The sequence below is a fragment of the Athalia rosae genome, chromosome 1 (genome assembly GCF_917208135.1).
Source record: "Athalia rosae chromosome 1, iyAthRosa1.1, whole genome shotgun sequence".
Lineage (NCBI taxonomy): Eukaryota > Metazoa > Arthropoda > Insecta > Hymenoptera > Athaliidae > Athalia > Athalia rosae.
Genome location: NC_064026.1, coordinates 4,650,817 through 4,662,581, shown reverse-complemented (window position 1 = coordinate 4,662,581; position 11,765 = coordinate 4,650,817). Strand labels below are relative to the sequence as shown.

At 45.8% G+C, this 11,765-nt stretch overlaps 2 protein-coding genes across 3 annotated transcripts in view; one reads left to right on the top strand and one right to left on the bottom strand.

The window, feature by feature from the left end:
* The first annotated feature begins 3,998 nt into the window (after positions 1-3,998).
* Positions 3,999-5,499, top strand: LOC105692941 (glutamine amidotransferase-like class 1 domain-containing protein 3, mitochondrial). The gene is made up of 3 exons (XM_020856349.2): positions 3,999-4,659; positions 4,731-4,894; positions 4,954-5,499. Exons 1-3 carry the CDS (start codon positions 4,499-4,501, stop codon positions 5,160-5,162), a joined length of 534 nt encoding a protein of 177 aa, XP_020712008.2. The 5' UTR covers positions 3,999-4,498; the 3' UTR covers positions 5,163-5,499.
* Positions 5,344-11,765, bottom strand: part of LOC105692958 — a 48,698-nt gene continuing 42,276 nt past the window's right edge. For both annotated transcript variants that reach the window (XM_048648875.1, XM_012412539.3), the window contains exons 2-3: positions 8,142-8,179; positions 5,344-7,034 (exon numbers count right to left, since the gene is read on the bottom strand). In XM_048648875.1, the coding sequence (XP_048504832.1) occupies positions 6,138-6,980 (843 nt within the window). In that variant the 5' untranslated portion in view covers positions 6,981-7,034; positions 8,142-8,179 and the 3' untranslated portion in view covers positions 5,344-6,137. The remainder of the gene's footprint in view (positions 7,035-8,141; positions 8,180-11,765) is intronic.

Below are 11,765 nucleotides of genomic sequence, written 5' to 3'. Positions count from 1 at the left end.
AGCGATCTAATTGGATGCCCGAAAATGCATCATTTTTTGCGAATCATTTCAAAAGTGATAATAGTAATTCCATTACATCTTCGATGCGTGAGAATTTTTTTTTTGTTTTAACAAAAACAAAATGACTGCGTTATACAGTGTGTTGAAATATATTGTTCGCGCATGATGGAAAACTACTGCAGCTCTGAAATCGAATGAATAATTTTTTTTCTCGTTTGCTGACATGTCAAGTTTGTCAAAAATACAGTTTCGAGATAATCGCGTTCAAAGTTTCAATACTATATAACTATGAATATTATTTTTGAAAACGGTATACGATAACTTCGAAATAATTTCATATTTCGATTCGTCCTTTTTTGCAGGATACTTTTAAGATCTCGTACTTTGAGGATTTGTGGAAAAAAAAATCGATTCTTTCAAAATTGTTATCGGATCGCTCCCCTCAATTTTCGGAACGTCGGAGCGGAGGGGATGATGATTTTTCAGAATCGAATAACGTCAGATGAGAGCGGGAAATAATTTTGGTTCCGATCAAACCGTGCCTATAGCTCGGTGTGCGCGCACGATTTTCAACTCTCCGGGTCGTTCTCGTTCTTCGACAAAGTTTACACTCGCAATCACGGCGAGCTGACAGCGGGTGACGGAGTTTGCCACCTGGGAGTCAGGGAAATGTGACGTGATGCGAGTAACCGAGTGACTAATTGAATGAGCCACATCCCAGGGGCGCCAATCTCTTGGCGTGACATACGTCAGAATTTGCTGCTGTTGCTGATGCTGCTATTAGGACGTATACTACCGGTGTTAACATCTCCGTAACCGCGACGTCGCCTCGCCTCGCGACGCCAAAAACCATCAGACTCTCGCCCTTCTTCCAACGTATGACCACTATCGCGGCTTTCGTGAAAGAGAATCGTCGCTACCCAGACCCTCGATCGAACGCGATACGTTTTACCCATTCGAAACAAGTTCCCTCGACGAGGACGCGCGAGATAAATTTCTATATACGGATCTGACAGACGTGAGTACGCCATTAATAACCCATCGAGTGTTGCTAGATCCGTATCCTTCGGAGGGAGATCCGCGCAACCCTCGGAATCATTTGTCAAAGGATTTGATCCTCGCCGATTGGTTCGTAAGCACGTTATTTCTATGCCGTCTATTCGGCGGACTCCGAGGTCCGGAGGTTGAGACTTTTGTAAAAACGACTCGTTAATTAGAACCGTCGTCGTCGTTCGGTTTCTCTCTCATCTTCCGTTGGGGCGAGTGAAAATTTGCGCAATCACCAGGAGAGCCGAACTCCGGATTACTCGATTATTATGTCGGGTTATCCGGACGATGTGGTGGTCAGGGTTTGCGGTGTACAGGTGTAGCGAAGTTTGAGATCGCATGCAGTACACCGAGAATCGGATGTCGGTGCTACCGAGAAAGCCGTAGTCTAGAAACCAGAACCAGGAACCAGAAACCTGGTACCTGGAGGTTGGAATCTGGAACCAGTAGCGCAGTGAAATTACTCGTCGTCCTCCCCCGGGACCGAACTTGTCCGCGACAATTTCAAACTTATTTTAACATTCATATAACCCCCTTTGCTCCGCTTTCCCCCCACACCCTCCAGACGTACGCCTCCTCCCTATTTCTGTAGATACCCGAAAAGGAGAACTAGCGCCCCTCGACCGTTATACCTAAGGGTTGGGCGCATAAGGGTTGCTACAGATTTACATAAGATTATGGGTAAGCTTCTCGTACGCAATGGCTTGCTCGTCGCGTATGCGAATGCCCGTTAAACACGGACACATATACACCACCCCCGACCTCCCCCTCCGTGCGTCGCGTATCGTCCGTACGGACCGAACGCACGTACGCGTGCGAGTCTATCTACGTGCGACATGTAAACCGGGGAGAGGCGGCGAGTGACGAGTACGTTCGTGTACGTGTGTTGAGCACATGCAGCTCGGCACTCACACAGTCGTATGAGGGAGGTTCTCGCATCGAGGAGTTGGAAGAAGACGTTACCGGGAGATTGAGGAAGTGACGAGTTGAACAGGACTCTCGGGGACACTCGTCTCGAGCTGATAATTAGAATAAGTGGGTTGAGCCGGGTGTTCGAACAGAGCCCGGGTGCGAGGGGGAGCATGTCTCGTGAGGAATTACCTGTCATCATCTTCCTACGATATCGGTACTCGCGAAATAACTACCCCAAAAATTAGGGATTAGTTGTACGGAAATCGCCTCGATCCTAGAATTGATGAAATTATTATCTGTATCGCCCTGGCTTCATCTCCGTTGAATTTTTTTTTCACAACAAAATGTCGAGAGATTCTCGTAAAACTTTGGCGCGAGATTTCAGGGATCAACGCCCGGTTCGCAGGACTCACGCGGGAACACTTCCTCCGCGAAGTTGATGATTAGAATAAGGTAGGCGATATGTGCCGCCCGAATATGGGAGTGAGGAAGGGAGAGGCGCAGGAAGAGGGTTGTTCATAAAGGGGTTGTATCCAGGGGTTGGTTACATTTTGACGTTCCGGGTCGAGACAAGACTCTCCAGAGATACCTCCTCGGATCGGAGCGAGGACAATGTTGGCGTCCATCCGCACGTTCTTGCGACTCGTTACCTCACCGCTCAGCGGTTTCGAAAACTTGTGAATTTCTGCGATACCGTTTCCGAGATGCCGATACGGATAAAGTTTCTCCAAATTTCTATTTTACGTAGCGAGTTATTCAAAATTGCGATCGCGGCCCAGGCGAGAAATATTCCCACCCCTGTACACCATCGTTACTGAGTTATATTGTAATAACGATGGGAAGTCGATAAATATGGGCGTCAGGCAATTCCCACATAATCTTCATAAAGTATCGGGTCTTCCGAAGCCGCGCGGTGGTGGTGTTTCAATAAGTTTGAAAAATTTATATCCTCGGTACACGGTGATCGAGGTTCGGCCCTCGCGCGATTCGACGTCCCGTCCCGCCTCCGTAACTGTAAAATCTTTGCCCCCATTATGTGTTTCGTATTCATAGTCTGCGCAAAAATTGCTCCTAGAGCCGGTAAAGGTTATACGAGCCATAAAGTAAACTCTACTTGCTCCCGACTCTCCTCGTCGATTTTTTATTAACCACGGAAAAGAAACTCGCGCCTCCGCGTTTCCTACCGACTTCTCTACGCCGCTTTTCGAGTCGGCTCACAAAGTTGCTCCTGCTGCCGTTTCCTTCGTCGAATTCACGTTCGCTCAAGGAAACTCTCGGCTCCGCTGGTAACGCGAAACTCCTTGGAGAATTCCACAACCTCGCCGACCTTCAACCGGTACGGTGAGAGATGCGCGGCTCCGATCCGTTGAACGGTACCAAGAGGAAGCTGAGTAACCGACAACCGTGCGGTAGGAGTCCCAACTTATCTGCAATGCCTGAATCGATAGGGGTGGCAATTAGGGGCGATCGATATCACCCCTCGAAATATCTTCCGTACCGATTACGGAGCAACCGAGTGAACGTGTTCATGAATCGTATAGAGAAACAAGGGAACGTTAATTCGTATAATGACGGAGTTATAGCGAATTCAGAATCAGAATTGAACAAAATCATTAGTAATTATACAAGCAGCCCTCACGCAGTAACGTCAATGATCCAGATGATGAAGATCATTGGAGAAAAATGCTGGCCTCTCGATTAGCCCGGATCGTGATCCCGAATGTATTTTGCCGACTGTCACGTGCTTCCAACCTCCATCTCACCGCAACATGTCAATCGAAGTCCAAAGCCGGCGAATCAAAATCCGTCGCGGTTGTAAGTGGCATCTTTTTTCCAGAATTTCTCAAATGAGATCCAACGACCCGTTCAATTCCCGAAGAACGCAGCGCGACCTTCGTTCATGAAAATAATACGCAGTTTCATACTTCCGTCAATCAGCTCTTGCTAGTTCTGATTTGAATATTCCGATTGAATGGCGTACAAAATTTGTGCTAAAGAAGAGAGGCGGAACTTGGGAATAATATTTCACACTCAACGCTATTGTTATCCAGTTCCGTGCGGCCGCCGTACGCACGCCCTGTCAATCAAAACAACGGAGTATGCGAAATACCTAATTAGATCTCGGTGCCGAATCTCGGCGATCGAAACCAGGCTATCTATCCGTGCGGCTAATTAGCTCGGACGTAAAGTTGCGGCGCAGTCATATAGGTTTAGCGCACAATGTGTTGTTGTAACATACATGTAGGTCGGTGATTGTCTCCGCCTTGGAACAACTATGTCCGGTTTCCGTAAAATTTAATCGAGCGGACGAGAATCCAAATCGAACTCTATACCGATCAAGAATTTCCATGGTTTCTTGTACTTGTTTCACTATAGAAAAAAACCGAATTCCCTCACGACATTTTTTAACAAGGTTTTATGCGGCTGTGGATACCTCGACGGAACGGAAATATCGGAGGCGATATCTGTCGCTATCAATTTAAACCTGAACGGATTAAAGCCCCAATTTTTCGCGCCCCACGTGCCGCTATGCGGGCCCATGGACCACCTTTGTAGGCAGCCGGATACGAGCGGGGCCAGAAACGCGCTCGTTGAGGCCGCGAGAATCGTGAGATCGGAAATTCGCCCGCTCTGCGAATGCGATTGCAACTCCGGTCGAGCTCTGATAATTCCCGGGGGTTTCGGATGCGCGAAAACTTTGTAAGTCGTACGGGAAACAAGTCCATCTTCGAACCACCAATTACCATTTCAATGAATTTTTCTCCGCGCAGAAGCGACTTCGCAAGTCGGGGCGCCGAGTGCACTGTCCTCCCAGATTTTGAGAGGGTCATCACGGAGTTCGCCTTGTCAAAGAAACCCATAGGAGCGATATGCTTAGCTCCGTTTTTCGTCGCCAAAGTATTGTGCGGCACGAAAATAACCTTAGGAAAGACGAGTGAGTGATCATCGATGATATCGGGGTGGGATGTTTGAATTGCATATATATACTTTTAGGTCCTCCGGCCAAATGGCCCCATTCCTCGGCGATTGCAGAGGCGCGAAAAATCGGAGCTAAAATCGAGGAACGCGACGTTACACAGGTTACCCATTGCAAAGAGCACGATGTCTTCAGTACACCGGCCTGGATGTACAACGGAACTTACGCCGACGTTCACGATGGCATTGGAAGGCTGGTGAAAGCTCTGAAAAAGAGGATTAGATAGGCAGCGAATGTAGTCTAGTTTAAATGGTTGTCCAAGTGATTCTGTGTCAGTGGAAACCGAGAGGTTTGTAAATATTTTACGGAGTACATACTAATTAATGTAAACGTCGTTGAACAATGGATGAATAAAGAGATCGTGAACCTTGATCGAGGGTTGTACGATTTTATAGTTATCACAGTGATTAGAAAATATGTATAGTTTTTATTAAACCACTTCATTTTTCTCACATAGGTGTTTTTCATTTTCTTTTTCTCATTTACCGTTTTCATTATCATGTAACTCTATAGTCACGCTACAATAGTCAACAACGAAAAATATATATATATATATAGGTATACAATAACAAATCACCGACGTCTACACCATAATACAAAATTATTTGCGATTAATTTTACTAGATAGTCATTATTACAAATATCGATTTTGGTCCAGGCGTCGATTTGACATGGTGAACATCTTCGCTACGGACTTCCGTCCAGGTATAGGGTAATACCGAGAAAGTCCATTCCAAAGAATAAATGTTTTTCAATGATACATAGATGACGTGTTAAGAAGGTACATATTACTTTACTAATTGTAAGCTTAAATTTATCGCGAGGTCAAGAGTTCGTCGTTGATTTCAGAATCTCGTATTCTCGAAATACTGGGTCAGCGACGGGGCTGTGTAAATCCGTGACAAAAATTTCTCCAGTCAAGTGCAAAATTCGAAAAACAGTTAGGACATAATTAAAAATCTAAATTTCCCTACTTCGTCGGATTTTAGTTTTGGAGCTTTTTTATTTCAGACGTATGAAACTCTCGACTCGCGTTTCATCTCGAAATGCGTTTACCTCGTACGGATTTAAAGTCGAGGTCGAAGAGTCAGACTTTGGTTCCGATCAAGGCCAGTTTGTTAATCGTGGGACTCGTCCCTTGGCGGATCTTCTCACCCCCTCATCCTCAGAGGTCTCATAGCCTATACCTTCAGTCTCAGGCTCAACTTAAAGCGAGTAGTGGCTCGGTGGTCATGCGCGACTTCCTGGTCTTGTCGTCTTGGTACTTCTTCAGTTTCATCAGCTTCCGCTTTCCGTTGCTGAGCTTCTTCTGAGGGATTTCGGTGGTCGTAGCCTCCGTCTCCTCCTCGAGCATTCTGAGTGTCTCGATGATGTTTCTCGGTTCGGTAACTCGTCCTCTGGTGCCATTTTTGTTGGCATACACAACCGAGAGGTGAGAAAAGCTCGACTTCGGCGGCGCCGTTATATCGGCGAAGTCTCGGAAGTTTGCGAAAAAGTCACCACCGTGAACCGGTTGCGGTTTAGGATTCCTGTAATAATTCTGCTTAGCTTTCGAATTCAACCCATGGAAATAGGGGTTGTAGAGCGTCTCGCCCACGGAGTACTCGTCCTTGTCCTTTTCATCGCTGTAATAAGTCCCTCCTCGAATCACTCCGAAGTTTCCCGATCCCAGAAGAGGATGGGGATGTTCACTGGCGGCAGCTTCGTAACCTCCGCTTTCCCTCTGAAAATAACCTAGGAACCTGTTGGGTCTGTAATGTTGTTGTTGCTGTTGTTCTTCGAACGATAATCTGTGATTAGAAAACAACTGCGCGAAACTTGGGAAGAAATTCTGGCTCTCAGACTCGAGGCTTTTGTCGACCGAAAAATCTCTTCGTATGGGGGCCGTTTCGGGAATCACTTCCGTCTGTTCTTCGATCTTTCCGATGACCTTGGGCAAGGTCTCGTCGACAATCGCGACGGCTTCTTCGTCGGAGATGTGATGAGCCGAGGCGGATGCTTGATCTTTGGGAATCGTTTCAGCCCCATCCGGTTCCATGTACATGTCCGAGTCGTCGTACTCGTCGTTTTCCGTTTCCGATGCGGCGGCTACCGAGTCCTAAAACGAGAAGAAAAAAAAAAAGGCCGTCAAGTCTCAGACATTTCTGAGATCACCGAGCGACTGCACAACTACTCGAGTTCCGAAATATAGCCAATTCGACTGCCCCGAGGCTCGCCTTGACCTTTAGCCATCATGCATCTTCGTATCTCCGCTGGCTCTATGCAGACCAGTTGAATAAGAATCGAGTATGTGGGCACGCGACCGCCACACGCTGCGAATTACTTGAGTTCAAATACGCAGCGACCAATGGTAGCGGTTGCAACACCGATTCCCTGTACATATGTATAACCGGGCGCACCTAGCATTGTTACCGATATGTCAGCCGCTGACATTGCGCACGAGTCACGCGAGGCAATGAGACTTTGTAACTGTAAGCATGCGATTCTAGGGCGCATAACACGTATGTAGTTATTAGCCGCAGGGGGGAACCGATTACGAAATATATGTAACATATATGTGAGAACTGGAGCAAAGTTGGGCGACGTGTAGAACTCGCTGCACCTGCCATTGAGCCCAGATTTTCGTTGTCGCCGATTCGAATGCAGGATTAGGTTCGCAAATGTCAACCCTATTCGCGCTGTGGGTCGTACTCGTTGAAAAACCGCAGATGTTGGGTCGTAGAAAATATGGGAAAAAATTCGACGGAATTTAATTATAATACGGATGAAACGCGATATTACCTACCCGGTAATACGCGTTTGCCGATGCTTAATTACGAGATTGCAAGTGGTAATTCAGCTCCTCACCATTTGCACGATTATTACAAAATCCGTTGGCGCTCACGGTTATACGATTATATTATATTATATCGCTTCGATGTTGGAACAATTTCTATCTTATTAACTTTACCTAATACTTTCAGACACGCCGCAGCGGAACAACCTATAGCCTGGTGCAAATTATCCGTATAAATTAGATGCGAATTAAGAGCGAACGTCTGCATGTCTGCACGCTACGTAAAACTGAAGTCTTTCAACCGCGGAGGTTGAATTAAATCATTAAGATCTGTAATAACATCCATGTGGGAGATGCAAATCGATTTCATCCAATAATCGAAAAGATTTCCATTTTTAAATCCCGAGACAGCGATCGATCCTTAATTACCTCATGGTCGGTTGGTTCTGCGGGAACAGGAGCTCCGTCTGTAACAGAAAATGAAAAACTTCATGAAACCGATCACGTTAACTGCATCCACGTCGCGAATCCAATGGCTAGTATTGCAAGAACGTCTCGACAAATCTCGTTCGTTTATTGAGGTATTTCCATACGACACGTTATTCGCTTTGCCTCTCGCGGTAATAACAACGAGTTTTCGAGGACCCGAGGTCATCGAGATGAACCGAGGACAAAGACTCGCCGATTCTCGGGGACAAAGAAACGGCGCACAGGATAAAGGTACGGGAAACTACCACGTAAATACTCGGGGATGCTCTGACGCACAAGGTACGAGGCGCCATGACAATATATACTCGGCGAATTTTTTCGTACGTATACATATATATATAACTACGATGAGGTCAAGGAATTTCAGCGGCTAAATTTAGAATTCCTCACGAATGCGAACGCGAGGACGTCCGCGAAGCCGAAATCCTTCGGGATCGGATGCATGTAATGATGCTCGATAATCGAAACTGCAGGTGAAAAATATTCACAAACTCTATAGACGCAATGAGACTAATGCGTCCACACTACAGATATATATTTATTCGTTCTTACGTACGTGATTGTTACGATTCGATATCACGCTCTCCTTACTTTCGATAATTTCAAAACGATCGCATGGGTATGTGTACAAATAAATAGGAACGAAAATCAGACAAAAAAAAAAAAGAAAAAATTGGAAGGGTACGGAAGTGTATAACTACAGAAATTGGAACGATTTATTCCGTGTCTTACAACAGCTCGAGGCGTGTACCGAATAATCCGTTTCATTAATTATCCATCGGTTTTAAACCGTTGTTCGATATTTCGTTACACAAATTTCCACACAGCCCGGCACATTAATCATTTTCGAATTATAGCGTTCCGTTTTTGGTTGATTTAAAATTTTTCGTCCGTCTAGAACACATCCGCGGAGAAAGGGAAGGAGGGGGATACGACTCGAGGGCGTAATCGCGAACTCGACGATCATTGTATTTGTCCGTACAACGGTTCATAATCGTCCTCGTCACTCTCCGGATGACACGACGTACGGACGACGGGGGAGCGATCCTGATCTGGGTAATTAATTAATACGTGCGCGTCAGCTCAGGATGTTAATTGGACGTGGCGGGTCGGTGGCCTGCACAATTAATCACGGTGTATGACGGCTTTTTATTAAAGGAGAAAGTAAATTGTCCGGTCTAGACTCTACGACAACAGGGACAACGTGGTCCGAACGTCTCAACCGAAGAATCTCACAGTTTAATTCCTGAGTCGAAATGATTTCACTCCTTTGGCCGGTCGGTTGTACGAATCTTCTCGATTACGCTTCGCATCACTTACCGCGGCTGGAATTCACGTTAATTATTTTCATTCTCTCGATTAACACGGACCGACGAATCTCGATCGTCAGTCTTCACCGCGCTTGTAATTCCTAAGCTGTACCGATCGATGGTTTTTTTCTGTATCATATTCACGTCCGCATCAAACGTAAAAGGTATAGGAACTCTGGTATGAAACCGGGTGCAGCATTCGAGCAAACAATCGACAGCCTTCACATTTTGAGATGAGAAAGTTCGTAACATCGATTATTCGCCGCTCCGCGTTCTCAGGGATCCTATAAACTAGAGGAGAAACGTATCTGGATAAATTCCATAATTGATTTCATAGGTTGGCGATTTCCCACCCGTTACGAATTATCGTCCGATCGATGAATGCCCGAGTTCGACCTTGGCGCTAGTTTTCTTAAGCAAGTTTTCCCTGACGGGAAAAAAAAATTCATTAAACTGCTCTCGACTCGTCTCTGAGAAGATCCGTTGCGGAGAAGCTTTCCATTAGCCAACGTTTGATGTAAATCGGATCAAAGCGATCAGAACGTTCGGTCACGAGATGAAAATGAAATCAGAGCAGCTATACCGGATGAATATTTTACACGGATTTTCTAATTAGCGATTAATCGCGGATCGGGTTATACAGCCCGTGAAAAATTCTTACGATTCATGAATAACCAATGTTTCCGCAATCCGCGTATAATTCTTATAAAACGGAGACCCGGTACCCGCGCGGTATATAACAGTGGTTAATAACACAACATTTACAGGTTCCGCGTAAAATTGCAATGCGACAAATTGAATAAGTGGAAAAGTAAGTGAACACGTCAACGCTCAACGGTGGAACGATCCACGGCAGCTGCTGCTGTTCAAGCAACGTAGTAACTAACGTACACAATAATGATATCGTCAACTACCGCGACACGTTTCGTACTATACGCCAACTTTACAGGAGTAACCATGTTGGCAATTATCCCGCAAACCGCGAGTTGTTTCGTCATGTTTTCGCTATCGTCTTCGAAATTATCTTCAGGTATGAATCCAACATGGCGGAGTCGGTTCATCGCCAAAAAACACCCGATCTCAATAATTTCATTGAACCAGCGATAAGTTGAGAGTTTGATCGGAACTCATGCGCGGGTGGCTTCTTGTAACAATCCCAATTGGTGAAAGCATCTCTCGATCGCTCCAGAAAACATCGGTACGGATCTGACGGACAGAAATGACGTCACGCAACTTTTTCCAGAGGAACAACAAGACCGTACGCTTCATATTCTTCTGCCCGAGAGCCATGAATTTCATTCATTGTCAGACTCACTCGTGCCACCCGACAAAAAAACAATTCGAGAGATTCGGAAGAGGATAAACAATTCGGTATTTTTACGCGTATTCGACGATGAATCCGGGGATAACGTACGGGATAACCATATAATTATAATACGAGGTGAAAGTTTCATCCGCAGCCGTAGGACCAGCTCGGGGAGAGTTGAGAGACGGTCGTTCTTCGCGAACGGCAGCAGGGACTCACTACATTGCCAAGGCCAATCTCAACGCTCGTGACCACTACGGACGGGTAAGAGGTGGTCACTACGTGCCAATAAAATTATAATTTTGCCCGGGTAGACGTCCTAAGATCGTAAGTCGCCGGGGGCTTCGTCTTTCTCGCGGAAATACCGCTTCATCTAGGTCAGTGGTGTTGCTCTCCTCGAAATCCGAACGAAAATTGATCGTATATCGATTTCAGGGTCTACGAACGGAAGCCGTACGATGTAAACGTGGGATTGTTTTTTTGTTCGTTACGGTTCGATCAGGAAATAAGTTTGTGCGAAAAACTTCAGGAGGGGGAGGTAGGCGCGAGTTCACGGTTTGTATAACGACATTGTGTGAAAATGAGGATCTTCTCCAACGGCGAATGTTACATAAATTCATAGAAGAGAGCTGCGCAGGAATAACGTTGGTCGGTGGTGTATCGGTTACGATAGAAAGTCGTCGTGTATCGATACTCTGGAAGTTACCCGATAAGAAGCTATTAAAGGAGAAGAAAGATTAGAATTCCGTAATTTTATTGGAGTGAATGGACTCAAGAGTGCTGACCGAGGATCGGCGTTCTCCGTCTCGTTTCTAGAAAAAAAAAAAAATCCAAATACCTTACTTAGAAATGGATTTGCGGCGAGTGAAGGCCGTAGAAAAAGTAACTCTCAGTTTCCACAAACAGCTCAACAGCTTCGAGAAACGCGAGGTAAACAAAAAATGTGTA